The following is a 21,683-nucleotide window of genomic DNA, read 5'->3' on the forward strand; positions in this document are numbered from 1 at the left end:
GGGATCAGACTCCTCCAGGACTGAACTCCAGAGTCTAAAGCAAGAGCCCCTTATGGGAGGGGATCTCATCTGATTTGAAGGTAACATAAACAGCTGAATGTGTTTGTAGGCAACAGGGAAGGAGCTGGTAGACTGCTTGAAATCCTATTATTTCCTTCCATTTCTTCTTCCTCTTTTGTTTCTCATCTTTACTTTCTTCCTTCCCGAAGGAGTTAGATGACAACTCAAGAACAGAGTGGTCACATAGCTAGTAAAAGTCTGAGGCAGGATTTGAACTCAGGTCTTCCTGATTCCATATCCAGAGCTCTATGCACTATGCTACCTAGATTAGATGATCCCACAGATCCCTTCCAACCTGGGATTCTACTACATTTCATGCTATTTGAGGAAAGTATTGGAGAATGATAGACTAGATAGAGGCAGAGAGACCAGCTGAGAGATTTCTATAATCCTGACAAGAAGTGCTTGTCCTCGGGTGATGGCAATTGCGGGGTGCAGTGGGGGGTTGTGGTAGAGAGGTGACAGTCTTCTTAGACTACATCCAGAATATCAGTACTGGGAACCACATTTCAGGGAGCATGTTGACAAGGTGGATGGAAATCATTCAAAGAAGGGTCAATCAATCAGTCAACATTTATTAAGTGCCTACTACGTGCCAAGCACTGGAGACACAAAAATAAGGGTGACCATGACAAGGAAGGAATTGATAACCAAGACATGCCAGAAACATTGAAAGAATTAGGACTGTCTAGCCTGGAGAAGACAAGATCGATCAAGAACTAGATGGAAGACTTCAAGTCTTGTAAGGGCTGTCAGACGGGAGAGGAAATAGCCAAGTTCTGCATGGGCTCTGAGCGTAGACCTAGGAATAGTTGGGGTTGGGGGGATGGAAGGAGAAAACACGCCTAACTGTCCAGAAGTAGATTGGTCTGTCTTAAAAGGCAGGGAGCTTTCCAAGACCGGAGGCTTTCTAACAGGGGCTGGATGTCGTAGAACGGATTCCTCTTCAGAAGTGGGGGGGGCAGCTTGGTGGTGCCGTGGATAGAGCACCGGCCCTAGATTCAGGAGGACCTGAGTTTAAATCCGGCTTCAGACACTTAACACTTACTAGCTGTGTGACCCTAGGCAAGTCGCTTAACATCATAGCCTAGCCAAAAAACAAAACAGAAACGGGCTGGGCTGTGTGGCCTTCCAGGTCTCTTCCTACTGTCAAACTGCAAAATTAATTCCTCTTCCACATCTTGCTCCCTCATTGCTCTTTCTCTTCCACTCCATTATCAAAGTCCTCATTTTCCTTACCCCTCCCCTCCTGGTTCTTTGGTCCTTCCCCTTCTCCTCCCTCTCCTCCCTGGCTCTTCCCTTCTTTTTTCCAGGCTTCTCCTTTCCCTCTACTTTTACCCATCTCCTCCATCCTATCAGATGCTTCCCCTCCCTCCTCTCTGATCTCCTTCCTCCCAACCCTACCGCCTGTCCTCTTCCTCCTCTCTGGCCCCTCCCCTCCCCTCTGGCCCCGCCCTCTCCTCGCTGGCCCCGCCCCTCTCTGGCTCCACCCTCTCCAGCTCCTTTTCTTCTGTCTGCCCCTCCATCCCTTCTCTGGCTCCTCCCTCTCGAGCACCCCTCAACTCCGGTCCCTCCCTTTCTCTTCTCTGGCCCCGCCCCCATCATCTGACTACCTCCCCTCTCGTGTTTGGCTCCTCCACTCCTTCACTCTAGCTCCCCAATCTCCTCTTTCTTTTCTCCGACCCCTCCCCTTCCTCCCTCTTCCCCGGATCCATCTACCTTCCCTGACCTCTCCCACCCTTGCCCTTAAGCTTTCCCAACTTGTCGCAAAAAGCTTGGCTTCAGGACGCCTTACGGCGGCGCTTTCCGGCAGGGGGCGGGGCGGGCGGGCCGGGCCGAGGCCCTAGCTGACGAGCTGGCGGCGTCGGCGACTGCGCATAGCGTCGAGCGGAAGCTGAATGCGTCGACGGCGTTTGCGCACAGCGGAGGGCGGAAGCTGAAGAAGACGGCTGCGGCTGCGCAGAGCGGTGGGCGGAAGCAGAAGTGGACGGCTACGGCTGCGCAAAGCGGTGGGCGGAAGCCAAAGGCGTTGACAGAGTCTGCGCAGAGCGGCGGGCGGAAGCTGCGGACGGCGGCGGCGGCGGTGGCCGGGAGCGGCTCGGCGGCGGCCCGATGTGGCTGCAGCAGCGGCTCAAGGGGCTGCCGGGGCTGCTGTCCAGTAGCTGGGCCCGCCGCGTGCTAGGGCTGCTGGGCTTCGTGCTGCTGCTCTCGTGGTACTTGGGCGGGCGAGCGAGGCGGACGGGTTCCGGGGCCGGGTCGGGCCTGCACCTGCTGTCCTGGAGCTCGGGCCCCGGCGAGCCCCGCGCCGCGGCGCCGCAGGCCTGCGTGGAGGTGGCCACCCGCGCGTGGCGGGCGCTGCAGGAGCGTGGCGAGGCGGTGCCGCTGAGCGCCCGGGCCCCCGACGGCGCCGCGGCCCCGGAGTCGGCCCCGGCCGTTCCGCCCGCCCTGGTGGGCAACGGCTTCCTGGCCCTGGACGTGAGCCGCAACCGGCTGTGGGTGACGCCCGGCGAGCGGCAGCCGCCCGTGGCCCCGGAGCTGGCGCCCTTCGTGCAGCTGCGGCCGCTGAGCGCGCAGGCCGAGGCGGGCGCCGCCGCGCTGCTGCTGCGCCAGGGCCTGGTGCGGCGCGTGCGCTGCCTGCAGCCGCCCGAGCCGCCGGCCGGGGCCGGAGGGGCCGCGGGGGCCGGGGGGCCGGCGGCGCCGGCCGGGGCCGGGGCCCAGTGCGTGCTGCTGCAGGAGGACTTCCTGGCGCACCGCGCGCGGCCCCACCTCTACGTGCAGCACATCCACATCCACAACCCCACGGAGCGCGTGGCCGCGGTCTGGACCGTGGGCCCCACTCCCAGGCCGCCCCTCAAGGCCTTCAGCAGCACCCTGGAGAAGGCCGGCGACCACCAGTTCCTGCTGCACTCGGGACACTCGCCCCCGCTGCCCAACGGCAAGGTCAACCTGGTGGTGGTGGCCGCCAAGAAGCTGGTGGACCTGCTCCAGGTGGCCCCCAAGTCGTTGCTGGATGAGGCCGTGCTGTGGGTGGTCTACATCTCGGAGCCCGTGGACCTACGGGCCCTGAAGGCCAAGGGGGCCAAGGAGATGAAGGAACTGAAGGCCCTGCAGGACATGGCCCGCAAGGAGATCTTGGAGCTGATGGACATCCCCGTGGCCGATCTCCTCCTGGACCACCAGCAGCTCTGGGCCCAGCTCTTCGCCTCAGGTAATTGCGCGGCAGTCCCCTGGCTTGGGGGGAACCTGGGGGACCAGGGAGGCATCTTGTAGATCCGCAGAAGTGGAGGGAGGAATGGGTGAGGTCAGGCAGGTGGGTAAAGCATTTGGCTGAGGGATTGAATCTGGTCCCAGCAGGTTCAGGAGCCAGTATGTGCAGTCCCTTTTTCAGCGTCTTTGACCCTGGCATTGAGTGTAGGAATCTCCAAGATGTATCTAGATGAAATATCAGGATTTTGTCCTCACTACTGCAGGGACTATGACCCTTACTCCCCAGTAGCCTGGATCAGTGCCACCACCCAGGAAAAGGTTATTCCATTTCACTGTCCAAGAAGTGGTTGCAAATCATAGATAAAGAGTGGATTTTTACTTCATTCTATACACCTCCTGTAAGTTGTCTGCTTTGTTTGGCAGCTTTAAGATAGGACTTGATACTTCCTAAAATTGAAGGTGGTGTAGGGGACCAGTCATTTGAGGTTTTATGTGGAACAGGACATTCGGAATGAATTTTGGTTATCTTTTTGGGAGCCACAATCAAGATAGCAATGAGTGCAGAGGGCTTCTTCTGTGTTGAAGGAGACCTAGAAGGATTGTGTCTAGTACTGGGTGGATTAGGCTAAATGTCTTCTACTCTAGAGAGAAAATCTGGTCCTTAGCGGATTGCAGGTTCAGTAGGAGTCAGGACTGTGGTGCTGTGGCCCAGAAAGCTAGCGTGACTTCAGGCTGCATTAAGAGAACCGTAGCGTTTAGAACATGGGAAGGGACGTCTCTGCTCAGGTCAGGCCATGTCTGCAGTAGTTCGTTTGGCTCTAGACACTGCACTTTAGGAAGAACGTTGACAAGATGTGAAGGGCATCCAAGATAAATGGAACTGGGAATGTTTTGTTAGGGAGAAGATATGCTTTAGGAAAATCCTAACTGTTTTCAAGCATTTGAAGAGCTCTTCTGTGGGAAAGGGATTGCTCCGATTGGGCCCAGAGGACAGATTCAGGAGCAGTGGATAGAAGCGGTAGACAGAGGATTCAGGTTCAGTGACAGCTCTTCAGAATTGGAAGGGGCTGAACCTGAAATGCAGTAAGTTCCCCGTCACTGGTGGCAGTGTGATGAAGGTTAAATGACCACTTGACAGCATGGATGTAATAGAGAGGATTCTTGTCTGTTGATCCAGTTAGGTGGCCTTTGAGGTTTCTTTCAACTTTTAAGATTCGGTGATTATGGAATCCCTGTCCTCAAGCAGATAGCTGCTTGTCCCTCTGTTTGTAGTTCATTTCTTTACTTATTGTTATAGGGGTTGAAATGAAGAAGATCAATGATGCTCACACACCATCTAGCCTGACTGTCAACTTGACACTGTACTACATGCTCTCCTGCTCACCAGCCCCTCTGCTGAGTCCTACCCTGAGCCGGTGGGAACGAGACCAGATGGAGTCAACTCTGAATTATGAAGACCACTGCTTCAGCGGTCACGCAACCATGCATGCAGAGAACCTTTGGCCGGGAAGGTTGTCCAGCGTTCTCCAGATCCTGCAGCTCTCTGATGTGTGGAAGTTAACACTCCAGAAGCGGGGGTGCAAGGGACTGGTGAAGGTGGGGGCCCCTGGGATTATGCAAGGCATGGTGCTCAGCTTTGGGGGTCTGCAGTTCACAGAAAACCACCTTCAGTTCCAGGCAGATCCTGACGTGCTCCACAACAGCTACGTCTTACATGGGATCCACTACAAAACTGATCATATCAACTTGGCTGTCCTTCTGGATGGGGAAGGGAAGCCATTCTTGCATGTGTCCGTCAAGCCCCACAGCCCACCAGTCAAGATCTATGCCTGTGAGGCGGGGTGCCTGAACGAGCCTGTGGAACTGACCTCAGAGCCCCATGGGCACACCTTCCCTGTCATGGTGACCCAGCCCATCACCCCCCTCCTCTACATCTCCACAGATCTGTTGCACTTGCAAGACCTGAGGCACACTCTGCACCTGAAGGCAATTCTGGCCCACGAGGAGCACATGGCCAAACAGTATCCCGGCCTGCCCTTCCTCTTCTGGTTCAGTGTGGCCTCCCTCATCACGTTGTTCCACCTCTTTCTGTTCAAACTCATCTACAATGAATACTGTGGGCCCGGAGCCAAGTCGCTCTTCAGGAGTAAGGTATAAAGCTACCACCTCTAACTATTCTCGGGGCTTTGGGGAGCCCAAGTCCCCTGGCTTGTGCTTTATGCCCAGGATGGTCCTGGCTCTGAGGGTGGGGCATATCCTGAAGCATGATGGCACCGTCTTTCTTCAAGCCGTCCTTCAGCCCTTGTGCTTCCTGTTGGCAGTGATTGCTTCCTCACTTGCTGCAGGCCAAAAAGGGCTCTAAAGAGCCGGTGGGAAGGGCAAAGATATGGCAGTCCAACTCCTAGGTATCAGTTAATTAGCATAGCAGTGGACCTTGGAGTTTTCTGGCCTCCTGGCAGCTTGGGTGTCTCTTTACCTTGGTTTTTATTTGATGGTAGCATCAACACCCAGCCCCCAGATTGGTGTGACGCTCATGGTCAAACTGAGGGTGGTACTTCCTTTGCTGCCTGTCAGAGTTAGTCATTGATCACCTGTGAGCATCAGGTCCTGTCATGGTATGGACTGCCCAGTGCATTAAGCTCCATTCTGCCTTGATGGCTGTCCCATAAAATAGCCGCCTTCTCCTTGGGGTGGTGATGGGGTGCCATTCTTTTTTTAGCTATCCTGTAGCTTTGGGCCTGTAGGAAACAGATTTTATCTTAGGCTTCTTTTTGTTTTTGGCTAGGCAATGGGGTTAAGTGCCCAGGGTCACACAGCTAGTAAGTGTTAGAGGCTGGATTTGAACTCAGGTCCTCCTGAATCCAGGGCCGGTGCTCTATCCACTGCGCCACCTAGCTGCCCCTATCTTGGGCTTCTTAAGGGCTGAGATGAGCCTAAGGGATTAGTGTATGGAGGAGTGTAGTGTATAGAGGGTTGAATGTGGTTGGTGGGGCCTGAGGTACAAAGTGCTTCTTCTGTTCTGCCCTCAAATGCAACCTTGGTGGCAGAGGAGAAAAGTGTCTGACCCCTCCTGTTGGAAGGGAAGGGAAGAATGTGCTACAGAACTAGCTGTTCTTTTGGATCAAGCTGCAATACACATTTTCCCCCACATACTTGTTCCTCCAGTAATAAAGGGGTAGCCTTAGGGGACCCAGAAAAGCCTCAGCTGGTCTTGATTTATGGTGCTGGAGAAAGGGAAAGTGTCATTGTAGCTTCTAAAAGAGTGTCTTGCTTGATGGCCAACCCCAGTATGAGGGTGGAGAAAGAAATAGCTCCTTTACTGCAAAAAAGGGAGAGGTGGCACCAGTCACTTGGAAACTAGATCCTGTGTCTCATGGTAGGATACTACATTGAAGACAAGCATGCAGATGGCTGCCTCCGGTTGTCAAAGCAGATGCCCAATGTGCATTGCATGGGGACAGCCCGTAGGGAGCTAAACCAGCTGGGGCTGCTCTCCCCTGCTGGCTAGTGAGCCCTCTCGGCCTTTGCTCCCACTCCAGGGCTTCAAGCTCAAGCTTAAGCTCTTACCATTGATTTTTTTCCCCACCTCTGAATTCTTCCTAAGAAATAGCCAAGCCAGGCTCAGCTCCTGCCTTAAGTCACTGATTTTTTTTGCCCACTGTTTGCCCAACCTTTCAGGTGACTGTTTCCCAACCCACCGAGGTATGCTGTTGATCTGCATTCCTCAGTCCGTAGCGGGTGGTTGGGAATGCTGTTCTTCATCCTTCCTCTGACCCTGCTGTCCTAGGCCGGTAGCTGTTTGCAAGGCTGAGTCTGAGCCAGGGGTGGGTGCTGCTCAGAGTTCTGATCGGTAGCCTGCCTTTCTGAAATAGGTCTGTGGCTGTAAACAAGAGTTGGCGGCGAACAGTAACACCTTGTTTTATTAATTGAACAGGAAGATCCCAGTGTCTGAGTGAATTTACAGTACCGCTTTCAGCCTCCATTTGCACAAGACACCCAGCACTCGAAAAGTCCTGCTGCTGCTGTGAACAAGGGACCTTTTGAAAGCAACAACCCTATTGTGCCTTGTTGGGGAAAACCGGTGACTCGGAATGTTTGTGGCTGTTCAGGAGTTTTACATTGGAATGAATGAGTGTCACGTTGGGGATGAGGGAGGGAGCGAGGCCGTGTTGACCTTTTGTAAACTTCCACCTTAATAAAGTGAACCTATTTGGAAATTACTTGAAATTGACCTTACTCCTTCAGCTTTCCCCCTTTTCTATCTTCCAGGAAGAGACCGCCTTCCTGTCCCGTTCCCCCCATCCCTTATCTATCCTCCTTTTTGGAAATCTCAGCTAGAAAAACTCCTTTTTCCTGATTTAATTTCTTCTTCCTTGAATGAACTTTTAATTTATTTTTGCTTGGATGGTTTCAGCCTCCCCTTTAGATAGCAGATCACTGAAATGATTTTGGAGCTCTTTGGCCATTGGGGAGCTTGGCTGCGTGTCGCTGGTGTGGTTCATTCAGGGCCCAGTCAGAGGGGGCCTTCACAAGGGCAGAAGGATGCACACACGCAGCCTCAGTAGAAGACATAGCGTTACTGGGGTAGATTTGGAAGTGCTAACTGTTTCTTAGCCTACAGAGATTTGTGTGTTTTTGTATTTTCTGGCTGTTTGGGGATGGGCTTGGGAGGGGGAGTATTGGGCTTTCTAGTGACCGATGATTGTTGAGTTTTCAGATACCAAAGCTTTTTTGATTTGTTTTTAAATAAATACTTTCAAATATGTATGGTGTCATGTTTTGTGTGTGGACAGCACCTGTCTTACAGTCTCGTCACTTCCCCCACTGTCCAAAGTACAGTGTATGAAAGACACCTTCTAACAAGCGGTTAGGTCAGTCTCAGTTCCTTTCTAAGTGGGCCAGGCTCCTTCCTAATCATAGTTAGGCTGCTTGGATGAGGTGGGTCAGCCCTGCCCAGCGCTTTGACTTTTGTGTTTGCTAGTTAGTCTCGCTGAATGGGGCTCAGGGCTCAGGTCATTGTAGCTGGCAGAAACAAACACGTCCTGTGGCTTCTGGGTGGAGTTTTCTATTCCCAGGGAGATTTTACTGGCATCAGAATGGGTGTAAGAAGATAGCATCCAGTCCTTTTTAAGTGACCATCAGATAGTCTAATAATAATAGCACAAATTCAATACAGGTTTGAACAAATTCAGCACAGGTTTGCAAAGCACTTTACATACCTTATCTCACTCACTCCTCAGGAGAGACCTATAAGGGGGGTGGTGTCATCCACATTTTACAGATGAGGAATCTGAAACCCAGGGGTTCATGATTTATCCAGGGTCATAACTAGTGAGTTTCTGAAGAAGGGTTTGAACCCAACCTGCCCTAGCTCCATTGAATTGCAGCATTTTGTCCGATGTGTCTTGTTGGTTGTCTCTGCATGTGTTATGAGAGAGCACAGGGGTCTTTTCAGTCACCTCAGATTCAGAGGTCCTCAGAGATGGCATTTGAGTCACTTCCCTCACCCCATGAGTGCCCTGGGAAATGATCACTGTTTTCTGTTACTCTATTCCCAGATAGGCTTCTAATTTAAGATTACTTAATAGGTTTCATTTGGAGGAAACTGAGGATTTGGCCTGTAAGAAATGCAGTTCATGAGTACAAAGTGTCAGTGTGTTGTGCACAACTAGTTCACTTGGCTCTATAGCCTACCTGGGGCCTAGGATTTCCCAATCACCTGATGAATGAAGACCAGCTTGATTTTCTATCTCAAATGCGCATTGATGAGGAGGGAGACAAGATGGAAGCAACTCCGTTTAATTTTTGCAAAGCATTCACTTAAGCAGTAAAGTAACAGGAACTTCTTATCAAGTTACAATGATGTAGAGCTCATGCTGTGCTAAGGACAGTGCATGCACGTCCTATGCACTTATCTGACTTCAATCCCAGAATAGACTGCTAACGACCATACAATAACTAGGGGAGTTAAAGATTGTTAAAGATCCATACAATGGAGCACCAAACCAGGTGACCTTTGCTCAAAGATCAGCACCCGAGAGGGGCCTTCACCCATCAGTGAGACCTCTTGAACAGCCTGTGGCCCTCTACATCCTTGTAGATCCCTAACAATTCCCCCTTTTTGTTTCTGATGGAGACGGAGCATATGAAGCTCAGTCCCAAAGTCCTTTATCTGATTAGCTATGCACCTGAGCAAACACGGTCCAAAACACAGCATGGCCAGCAAAATCAAATATAATGGCAATAAGGAAGACAGTAGAGATATAAACCAATGTCCAAGGTCATTAAAAGGGTTACGGATTTTATCTGTCTGTTGGGCAGTTTTATCTGGCATCAAATCCTTATCAGCCGCCCTTGCAATATCTTTAGCAATTTCGTATAAGTCATCAATATCCACTGCAATAGTAGAATTTCCAAACAGCCCATTTAGATGCCTACGTATTCTTTGCCAATCCCATTGGGATTTATTGTATTTAACATTGGTAAGGCAAATGAATTCATACCTATAATCACATTTCAAATGTGTTCTATATTCTAAAATATCCAATTCATCACCTATTTCAATAATGGTTTCCTTCATTCCCTCAAGCATATGGTAAAATTCATCATCTATCCTTTTTTGTGTTTGAAAACCTTTAGATACATTGCGAGCTAATTGATTCATAAAATCAGCTTGAACCATTTCATTTCTTGCGATAGATATAGATTGAGATAAAGATACAGAAGCAGTTATGATAGCTATAAGTGAAACAATTCCTAATACTACACATGAAATACATCTCTTTTTCCTAGCAACTGCTAATTGATTACTTTGGTCTATTATTCCAAAAATATGATCAGAACATGACTCATACCAATCTTTGCTTTTCACAGGCACCAAGGCAAACTTTTGTTGTGTAATAACAAAAATAATTTGGTCTCTAATCTTGGTTCCTATACATTCAGACACCCTGCAATTAATACAAGTGACATTATATTCCCCTGAATCCACGGCCATTATATTAACATTCTGTGCTCTTCCGCACATAAATGCATGATTACCAGTCAAATAAGCTCGCATTGTCATATTATCATGGAAGGTCCCTTGCAAATTCGTAATGTTTATGGGGCCTAAGTCTGCCCACACCTTCCACAACTGATTTTCAACCCCTCTGTCATGAAGGGAAACCCACTGAGGAAATGGAAACCTGCCAAAAGCCCAAGTATGATTGTTTTTCTCCCTAGTATAATTGTGCCAGGATTGTAACGTAAAATTCTTTTGTAACACAACACAATGACGTTCTGAAGTATGACAAGATAACCAAGGAGGATACCCTAAGCTCTTGCTAATCGGTGTCACATGATAGCATGGCTTTGAATTACTTGGACGTCTGATAGGTATGTCATTAACACACTGTGACCCCAAGATGCCCGTGTAAGTAACCTTATAAAATTGAAAAAGACAACAGTATAAGGAGGGGTGCGTGTTATTAAACACATACCCATCAAAACGGTGGTGACATTAAATAATTGTAAACATGGAGTTTTGGTGTCATTGCCTTTTGTAACACAAATAGGGCACCAAAGCCACACCAGTAAAGTTCATTTTTACAGTGTGTTGAGACCGGTTCTTAGGTGATATGAAATGAAATTCCTTGCCAAAACCTGTGGAGGCATTTCCTTGCAGAATGACCTCAGGTATTGTCTCTCCCCATGTAACTAGTCTGGGCCATGGTGGTTTTGTCACAAAGGCCCATCGTGTTGTATTTCCTGTCTCTGCTGCTGCTGTATTCTGTATCCCTGCTGACGATAACAACAAGAGGCACAGCTTGGTTAAAAGTTCTTGTAGTGCCTTCTTCTTATTCTTTCGGCTCCTTCAATTTCCTGGCCGGCCTGTGTTTTCTCTTCTGCTTGCCTTGTCCCTTCTGAATGGATAATGCGGACATCCTTTGTTCTGATCCAGAGTTCTCCATCACCTGTGAAAATAAGAACAAACCCTTGACCCCAGGTTAGCACTTGCCCTGGACCCTGCCAGACACTGTCAACGTCTCTCCACATAACTTTCATATTATGTTGAGGAGAAAGGAATCTGTTTGATTTCGTGGTGTCACTAGTACTGTTGTCATTTCCTGCCAGATATTTCATTGCAGGAGAGAGGTTACAACTATCGAATTTTAATAATTTATAGTGTAGAGTGCAGTGTTCAATTGATGCCAAGGGGATCCCTTAGATCCCCCTTTTTGTTTTTTGGAGCACCATTTTCAAGGTACGATTGGCACGTTCAACTATGGCCTGACCACGAGGATTATAGGGAAGGCCAGTAGTGTGACTAATAGAGAACTCAGTACAAAACCTTTTAAAACCTTCTGAAATATATGCAGGACCATTATCAGTCTTTAAGCATTGAGGTGGGCCAGTGAAGGAAAAACAATGAAGCAAATGATTAACAACATTGCAACAGCCTCACCCTTGAGCAGTATCAAAAATAAAGCCTGAATAAGTATCAATAGAAACATGAACATATTTTTGTCTTCCAAAAGGAGAATAATGAGTAACATCCATTTGCCAAGTGTTAGGTGTAAGTCCCTTGGGGTTATGGACATCAACATGGAAAGGGGGTTGAAAAGGCACACAAGTAGCACAGCGCTTAACAATTTCACGTGCTTGTGATTTTGTTATGCCATATAAAGTTCTTAAAGACCTAGCAGATAAATGTAATTTATTATGACTATTCCTTGCTATTTCCACATTCATTGTTAAAGACCTATCAACAATATCATTACCTTCAAAAATTGGTCCTGGGGCAAGAGTGTGGGAACGAACATGCAAAACATAAAATTTTTCTGTCCTATTCTGTATCATAAGTTGTATATCATTAAGCAGCTGACATATATTGTTACCAGTATTTTTTATTACAGCAGTCTCTAGATGTTTTAGAATTCCTTCAACATATTTACTATCTGTGCTAATATTCATTGGCTCCTCATATTTTTGAAATGCACAATAGACAGCATATAATTCATTCTGTTGTGTGGATATAAAGGGTGTTTCAATCACATGTAGCTCCTTTCTTTTAGGACACCAGACAGAGGCCTTATTCATCTTAGTGGCATCAGTAAAGACATTAATCCCGTGTACGTGTTCACCTGCTGTAAGTGTAGGTTGTATCCAAGGCCATTTCTCAAAGATTGTGTGATATTTAAGGGGTTTTCCATACACAATTTTCAAATTGATATTCACTTGCCAGTTAGGCATTGTTTGTATTGCCATTTCAATTATTTGTTGAGAAAATGGAAGGTGTATGACTTCCAGATGTGCGCTACATAATGTTAAACACCTGTTGTCAATTTTATGTATTAAGTCCCCTATCACGGCCATATAATTACTTAAAGTATTTTTTGGCTGAGATGGTAAATATACCCATTCTAAAAGCCTTTGTTTCTGGTGTATCACTGCTGTTAGAGAATTTGGGGTGTTAAATATAGAAGCTTCCAAGCTTTCATGCATATCAATCCTGTTTGTGTGTGCTCCAACTACTTGTTCCTGAATATACAGCAATGTGTGTTTCTCCTCAGGGGTCAGTATTTGGGGTGAATCTAATTGAGGATTGCCTCTAAGGCAATCATATAAAGGTATCAGTTCATAATTTGGAATGCCTATCTGTGACTGAAGCCACTGTATATTTCCTGTAAGTTTCTGAAAATCATTAAGTGTTTTCAACTTTTGTAGGTCTGTTTTTGGAGGATGTAGAACTATTTTTTCTTGAAGTATCTGGTGACCTAAATATTGATATGGAGGATGTTTTTGAATTTTTTCTGGGGCTATTTGAAGCCCATGACTTTGCAACAAATTTTGTATTTTTAACAAGATTTCTTCCAACACTTCAGAATTGGGATGAGCACATAAAATATCATCCATGTAATGTATCATTTTTAGCTTTTTTATAATGGAATAGTAAAAAAGCAATCTTTTAAATCAATAACTATCAAAGGCTAGGAAGTCATAAAGCATCATTAATTTTCCTGACTTCTTTGCAATAATAAAAACAGGTGAATTTTAAGGAAAATATCGCACCCACAAATTAAGGGGAAATGAATTGAGTTTTAGCTATCTGTTATCCTAGTAGTTTAACTTCATCTTAAAATAATTGATTAGTGGTGATTTGTTAGGCAAGCTAAAAGTAATTAATATCCGTAAAAGTCATGTGAAAATTATTAAAAATTATCAAGGAATCTTGATTAATTTGTAACATTTTGGTGGTACACCTGCAGACTGCAGAACAGTACACCCAAAGTAAGCAAAGGGTGACACCCTCTGTACCCTTTCAGGGGTAATTATAAATCTATGAGACTGAAAAACTTGTTGACTGAAAAGCTTGTTAAAACTTGGGCATTAATAAGGAAAGTTTGGTAGTAGTAGGACAACTGCAAAGTTTATCATCCATACAATAAATTATTTTTGTCTGGGAATATTTCTAACTAACAGGTTTAATAGTGTGATGAACAAAATTTCGGCACATGGTAAGAAACATTCCTCCTTAAAGGATCATAATAGGGAAAATGGGAAATACTGATTTAATAAGACAACCATTCCCAAATTCAAGCTCAAAACAAAGTTAATTATAGTTCTAAGAGTCTTTTACCTCAAGCAGTAAGTTTCACTGATTATGGCTTAAAGCCAGATATAGTTAATTATTTTCATAGAAGTGCAATAATCAATAAAGATTTACTAGGACTTGCATATATAAGAAATTTTACTTAACATCCTTTCTTTCCTACATTTAAACTTGTCTTGGTGAAAAAGCCAATTATTAGAAATCATTTGTATAAAGTTGCAATGTCTCAGTAAGCTAAATGAATTGTTTAGGAACTGAATAACATAAACAAATTCTTCTCTCAGAGCAGACGACCTTGACACAGTTGGTAGGAGCTTTTGGCAACCTTACAAAGTTAAGGGAATTAATTGCCTTGTGTCCCTCCTTTTCACTCAGAAGTAATTAAGAATTCTAGGTCTTAGCTTTAAAACAGTAACTTCAAATAACTTAGTTAACAATTTTGGTAATTTTCATGAGTGATAGTTAAATTATTTTAGCTCTAAGCTGTTCTTTTAATCATAGGTAAAGATAGAAATACCTGATTCTCTAAATGATAGTTATAAAGCATCATAGAACAAGATTAACCGGACTTGATAAAATAATTTAGCTAGATTTACACAGTTATCTCACTACCTTTCAGTTTCTTTTAGTTCACGTTTTAATAACATCAAAATTATTAAAAATTGCTTGACATAACACATAAAAGTGTACCAATTTGTAATGAGACTAGATTTTTAAAACTTGAAATATGCATATTACTAATGTGAATGAACTAAATTATCTTTAGATTGTGTTCCAATACTTAAAAACTTTTCTTTTTGATTTGAAGAAGAAAACTGTCCTACTTATCTCTTCCTTTCTCCCCAATCCCAACCTTGGTCAGGGTTGGAATTCGAGAGAAAGGAAGAGAATATTTTTCAACGTAATCTTTCAATCTTACACCCAAAGCTTTGTCCAGAGCTTTAGAATGCAAAAAAGAAAGAGAATTTTTTTCTCCAAAAGTTTCCAAATCTTTTACTCTCAAATCATCTATTCCCGCTATTCATGCAAACAGATTATATTATTCTTTCTATCCATACTTTTCTTATTCCTGTATGCTTAAACTTTCTTGCCTTTTGTCAAATTATATAACCTAAATAATGAAGTACTTTTTCTCCCATTCTTTCCCCCATCCACCCGCTCCCCGGGAAATGCGGCTGGTATTAGGGAGGGGGAAGGGGAGAAAGTCACTAACAGCATTTCAAAATCCAGTTGCAGCCCTTGGCTGCCTGGCAGTAAAAGATTAAACAGATCAGACATTAATCACAGACCATCATTCACACAGACACAGACAAACATAGAACAAAATGACAGGGAGAATCCAAAAGCGAGAAACTTGTCAGAAATTCCCTACACAAATGAAATAATACTATTTTTATTTTATTTTATCTTTTCTTTTCATGATATTCTAAAACCAGGCAAAATCTTTCTTAAGGTTTTGGTTTTTATAAAAGGAAACTTTTTCACTTTGTAATGCTCCACAATGTCCACAATATAGTGCTGTGACTACACGTTTCTATTCAACTTCCCCTTGGGGACTTTTGAAATTCCTCATGGCACATGGCGGGAACTTCCTTTGTTCTTACAGCACCTAAAGCTTCCTCATTCTTTGTGCAGCTAATATCCTCCCATGGGGGAGGGGGTTCTGGCCATTCCTCTGCCTGCTCTGTCCTTAATTCGGCTAAATCAGGATATAACCTATACATTTTGGGTCTGTTCTCTCTCTCAGGAGAGCCGGCTCTACTATTAGGCGAGCACAGCGAGGAAGTTGTTTGAGTACAGGCAGGGAACTTTCTTTTCTCACCCTGTATTTCAGCTTGCAAGCCCATTTTTATAAGATTATAGATAGTGAAAGTACCCAGAGGAACTGATTTTGGGCCTTTGGTGTTATAAAATTCCGTCGATTGTTCTCCCACTATTTTCCATTGTTCTAAATCTAAACTCCCTTCTCTGGGGTGCCATGGAGATTTTATATCAATAATATCTAGAAACTCTCTTATTTTCTTAGGAGTTACCGAGCACCCCTGTTCCTCAATCACTTTATATATTCCTCTAACATTCTGTTCCTTATCTGAGAGTTTACCTAGATTTTGCCTCATGATAAGACTTCATCTTACCTCTCCATTGTTCTGTGCCACGGGATACGATTTGGAGGCCTCTCACGAGGAGGCTGCCTGGCTCCAACAGACCTCGGTGTCTTGATGTGGGTGTCGCGTCTTCTTGGTCCAGATGTTTCCCGACTGTGTCACGCAGCTGTCTTACTCTCCATATCTTCTTCACGGCAGCAGTGCAGCCCCACGTTGGGCGCCAGTTTGTTATGCACAACTAGTTCACTTGGCTCTAGAGCCTACCTAGGGCCTACGATTTCCCAATCATCTGATGAATGAAGACCAGCTTGATTTTCTATCTCAAATGTGCATTGATTAGGAGGGAGACAAGATGGAAGCAACTCCGTTTAATTTTTGCAAAGCATTCACTTAAGCAGTAAAGTAACAGGAACTTCTTCTCAAGTTACAATGATGTAGAGCTCATGCTGTGCTAAGGACAGTGCATGCACGTCCTATGCACTTATCTGACTTCAATCCCAGAATAGACTGCTAACGACCATACAATAACTAGGGGAGTTAAAGATTGTTAAAGATCCATACAATGGAGCACCAAACCAGGTGACCTTTGCTCAAAGATCAGCACCCGAGAGGGGCCTTCACCCATCAGTGAGACCTCTTGAACAGCCTGTGGCCCTCTACATCCTTACAGATCCCTAACATCAGTGCACCTCCCTTTCAGTTTTTATCATCCTGCGCATCCCAGCCCCATGCCTGTAAAATTTGGTGATTGCTTAGAAACTGATTTAGAGCCAGCATAGTGCCTGATAAGAGTTTTTAATAAAGTCTTGTTGAATGATGCTTATTGCCTGTGTGATCTTGGGTGGCTCATTTACCTCCCTGTGCCTCGGTTTCATCATCATCTGTAAATAAGGAATAGGGCTAGATGGCCTGTAAAGTCCCTTTCAGTTCTACATCTTTGATACTATGGTTTTAACACCTGCATTTTATAGGACAAAACAGACCTAGGCAAGTTAAGTGATTTGTCCAGTACCACAAAAGCAGCTGAAGTGGGCTTCAAATCCAGACCTCTAGTTTGGTCATTTTGTGTGCCTTCTGTTGCTCCAACTAGATTGGAAGTTGCTCAAGGATAGGAAACCCTTCTATGTCCCCCCAGGTCTTGGGCATAGAAGTGCCCACTGGATATATGCTGAATGAATAAAATTACAGTAAACTCGAATATTTGCAAGTTTCTATAGGATCAGATATTTGAGCTGTAGGGGAACTTCGATATTTGGATTTAATCCAGCTTGATGATTTGGCAGATGAGAAACTGAGCCTGCCCAAGGTCACACAAGTAGTAGGAAGCAGGACAAGGGTTTAAGCCCAGGTCCCTGGCTATATCCAGTGGGTTTCCCCACTGTTCCACCCTGCCTCCTTAAGTCACTATACTATAGCCCTGTGGGATCTTCCTCAAAAGCAGGAAAAGTGGTGGGATATCAAAACTACTTGCTTTCTTTATGGCCTGGGACAAGTTGGTTCACTTCTCCAGGCCTCAATATCTTCATCTGTAAATCCCTCTCAGTTCTAAATAGATGGCAGCATAATTCATTTACCCTTTCTAGTCCCCAGCTTCCATTCTCACTATTTTTGTCCTAATCCAAATCCTCATCACCTCTCATTTGGACTAGGGTAAGAGCCTTATGACTGCTTCCAGCTTCTCTCAACTCATGCTTCTGCACATCTGTCAGAGTAATACTCCAAATGCACAGCTCTGATCATATTACTTTCCTGCTGGAAAAACCCTCAGAAGATCTACATTGCTTAGTGAATAAAATGCAAATTTGCCCCAGGATTTAAAACTCCATAGTCTGGTCCAATTTTCTGTTCCATTCTTCCATCCCCATCATGCTTGGGTCTAGCCAAACCTGTGTACTTGTCATTCCCCGTTTTTGGTCCTGCTTCCCACCCCTGCACGAAGCATAACTCAGTGGAAAGACTGCTGGATTTGGCACTGGATGGCCTGCATCGGAATCCCGGTTCTGCTATTTATTAACCAGTCAGTTCAGTTCCCTAGGCTTGAGTTTCCTCATCCGTAAAATGAGGGGGTTGGATTAGGTGACTTCTAAAGTTTCTTCCAATTTTTAGGTCTGTGTTCCTGTGTGCTATCCCCTTTCTAGAACCACCACCACTTCTGCTTATTGAATTCCTTTCCTTTAAGAGCTCTCTCAGTGCTGATTCATCCATGAAGCTTTCCATGACTTCTCCCACCCTCACCCCTGCATTAGAAGTGCTCTGTCCTCTCCTGAATAAATTTTGTGACTCTGGACATACATACATACATACGTGTGTGTGTGTGTGTGTGTGTGTGTGTGCCTGCACACATATATAGAATATATTTAAGTTGTATACTTCCATTTAAATTAATTTTTAATTTTTTAATAATTAATTTAAATTTAAATTAAATTATTTTGCATTTCTTTTACTCCCCACCATGAACCGCCTACTTAATTTAAGCTTCTTGAAGGCAGGGTTGTTTTGCTTCCTATCTCCAGTGCCTAGCACCAAGGCACTGCATGTTCTGTCCCTCACCCACACCACCAGCTACTAGTGCCTCCTCCTCCCAATCACAGATTTATTTTGTATGTATTTTATATGGACCCATCCCCTCTGAGGGAATATAAGCACCATGAGGGCAAAGACTGTTTAATTTTTGTCTCTATGTTCCCAAGATTTTGCATAGTACATGACATATATGTGCTTAATGGCTGGTTGGTGTCCTTCATTCTTTTTTTTTTATAATCTTTTTTAAAAAAATTTTTAGGCAGTTGGGGTTAAGTGACTTGCCCAGGGTCACACAGCTAGTAAGTGTCAAGTGTTTGGTCTGAGGCTGGATTTGAACTCAGGTCCTTCTGACTTCAGGGCCGGTGCTCTATCCAGTGCACCACCTAGCTGCCCCTGGTGTCCTTCATTCTTAAAAAGGATCAAAATCACATCACTATGTTGGAGTCAAGGTACAGTATGTCAGACTGTGGCTGATCAGACCAGTATGAGCTTGGAAGGCTCTACCACAGGTCAGGCACAGATAATCCATGTGACCATTTGGGGTGGATTCTCTAAATTTGCACATCTCACATTTCTTTTCAGCTACTGCAGTTCTGCTTTGCTTATAGAGCATGGTGCCTTCTTTGATGCAGGCACATCATCCTGGGTGGTCCTGCACCAGCGTCTCCCATGTCTCACAATCAGCTCAAAGTTCTTAGTAAATGTTTGTTGAATTATAGTATTTATTGAGTTGAATCTGTCAAAGGAGGAGCTCTAACTGAGGTTCTTTCTAGCCCTAATTTTTGAGGTCTTTTCTGGTACTAGCATTAAGGCATTTCCCAGCTTTAAGTATTCTCTGTTCAACCCTCGAAGCTCTAAAATGCTTTGTTTTAAAACACCTAATAACTGATATTCTCTGTTTAAAGGTCCTGACTCTGACATTCCACGTTCTAAGGTCCTTCTCATCTCTGACATTCCATCTGTCTTCTAAGGTTCCATTCTTCCCAGCTTTGATATTCCATGTTCTAAGGTCCTTCCCAGCTCTGACATTCTTTGTCAAAGGTCCCTTCTAGCTCTTAAACTATGAAATTTTCTAAGTAAAAAATTTATTTCCCTAAAGACACCTTGTCAGCCATATGAGTCCTGGAAATAATGTGACAGGTGTGTACTTTAAGCCAGACTTGTAGAACAAAGCTCCCATTGATATCATCAGAATGTCCTATCCTAGAATCACAGAATTTGTATCTTACAGGGACCTCTAATTCTTGAAGTGTGGAAATAGCTGTGAAATCTTCAAACTGAAGCATCTAAATTTGGGGTGGGAGTAGAGGAGAACACCTGTGAGGTGCCTCTCAACTTTCATAGTTTATTTGGTAGAGTATCAGATATAACCCTTGATATCTTACAGGTATCACATATAACCTTCAGAACACAGAATGTTAGAGCTGGAGTGAACTTCGAACATAGAATCTTAGAAAAAAAAAGATGTCAGATGTGAGAGGAGCTTTTTTTCTCTCCCATTTTCTCTTGTTTAGGCAGAACAAAGAGGCTTTTGTTAGGTGTTTTTTTTTTCCAGCAGCTGAGACTTGTGGAAAATGTGTAATACTCAGGCAGCTTCCTAACTCTAAGGCAGCTTCCTAAACTCTAGCCACGGGGCTCAGTGGCCAAAACTGAGAGTTAATTTTTGAGAAATTCAGAGATTTTTACCTCCTCCTTGAGGGAGAAACAATTTAGGAATTTATAGACTTATGGAATGCTGGGAACAGTCCTTAGAACATAGAATGTTCTCAGAGATGAAAAGATCATTAGAACATGGGATGCCAGAGCTGGGAGAAGCCTTGGAATAATACATAATGAAAGAAAATAGGATGTTAGATCTGGGAGAAACTTTTAAATGTGTAATGCTAGAAAGGGATATAGAGCAAGTCTTTTAATCTCTTGATGCCTCAGTTTACTCATCTGTCATATGGAGATAATAATTCTGACCTCTTTTTACATTCACTACTCTAAGTTTCAGGTCTAAGTCTATGTTTCAATAAGTTGAATTTCTCTTTACCCATTTGGAGTCTGTTGACCTGTTTGGTTTAGCAGAATGATTTAGCCCCGGCCTGGAGGCCTGGATTCTACTTTATTGAGGCTATTCAGAGGATGCACATTGTGGAAAGGGCTTGGATACAGGGTCAGGAGACCTGGGACTTTGTCCCAACTCTCCTACTTTATAACCTTGGGGAAGTAAAAAAAAATCAGAATCACAGAATCTTAGAAGACACCTTGGTGGTCATGCATTTCAACCCAGCCAATATCTACTCTAAGAGTCTCCTCCATAAACTGCTGGACATGTGGTCATCTAGCCTCTTCATGAAGACCTCCAATGGTGAGGAACCTTCCGTCTCCTAAGGCAAGGCAGCCCCTTCTTCTTAGGACTGTCTCTTATGGTTAGCCACTAGAGAATAGTTCTTCATGCTATATAATACGTTACCTGTATGTTTTTGGATATCAGATTCTTAATGATATGGTCATTCATTTACTTCCATAATTTTACTTAACTTTTAACTATGGATGGAAAGTAAAGATCTCTCCTGGAAATTGTTACCCTGAAATATCTGTAATTCACTCATATGGCAAGACCTGGCAAAAAAGAACCTGTCTTTAGGAATGCTTATTGCTTCTAATCAATAACCTGTGAGAAAAAGAATCAGAAATGACTGCTGTAGAATCCCTTACTTCCTTCTAGGCTCAGCTCAGGAAGACTTTCCTTTTTCCCCCAGCTACTTAGTGCCTTTCCTTCCTAACGACTTGTATGTATTTTGTATATCCTTATATATGTACATTTGTCTCCCCCAAAAGAATGTAAACCTTTTGAGGGCAGGGACTGTTCCGTCTTTGTCTTTGTATCCCAAGCAGGTTGGAAATAATTGCTTAAATTATTGATGATTGATTAATTGATGGTATCCATACGAGAGATAGGTTGACTGAGAGTTCTCATATAGTAAAGGAGCATTAGACCTGCCTCACTAGTCATCAGCCCTCACTTTGTCAAAAGGCAAAGCAGCAAAAGGCCAAGGAAGAGCAATCATACAAACCCAAGAGAGAAAATAAAAACCTAGAGGCAGGGAAAGGAATTTCCTAAGCCCTAGGGAGTGCTAGCGTGACACCAACTGATATAAGCATTGCCTTTTGGACCTGTTTTCCTGAGGTCCCAAATCTGGAAGTGA

At 44.7% G+C, this 21,683-nt stretch overlaps 1 protein-coding gene across 1 annotated transcript; it reads left to right on the forward strand.

The window, feature by feature from the left end:
- Nucleotides 1-1,953: 1,953 nt before the first annotated feature.
- On the forward strand, nt 1,954-7,487 carry KIAA2013 (KIAA2013 ortholog). Its single transcript, XM_020973683.2, has 3 exons — nt 1,954-3,268; nt 4,565-5,418; nt 7,202-7,487. Exons 1-3 carry the CDS (start codon nt 2,173-2,175, stop codon nt 7,217-7,219), a joined length of 1,968 nt encoding a protein of 655 aa, XP_020829342.1. The 5' UTR covers nt 1,954-2,172; the 3' UTR covers nt 7,220-7,487.
- The last annotated feature ends 14,196 nt before the right edge of the window (nt 7,488-21,683 follow it).

The sequence above is a fragment of the Phascolarctos cinereus genome, unplaced genomic scaffold (genome assembly GCF_003287225.1).
Source record: "Phascolarctos cinereus isolate Bilbo 61053 unplaced genomic scaffold, phaCin_HiC Scaffold_726;HRSCAF=1367, whole genome shotgun sequence".
Lineage (NCBI taxonomy): Eukaryota > Metazoa > Chordata > Mammalia > Diprotodontia > Phascolarctidae > Phascolarctos > Phascolarctos cinereus.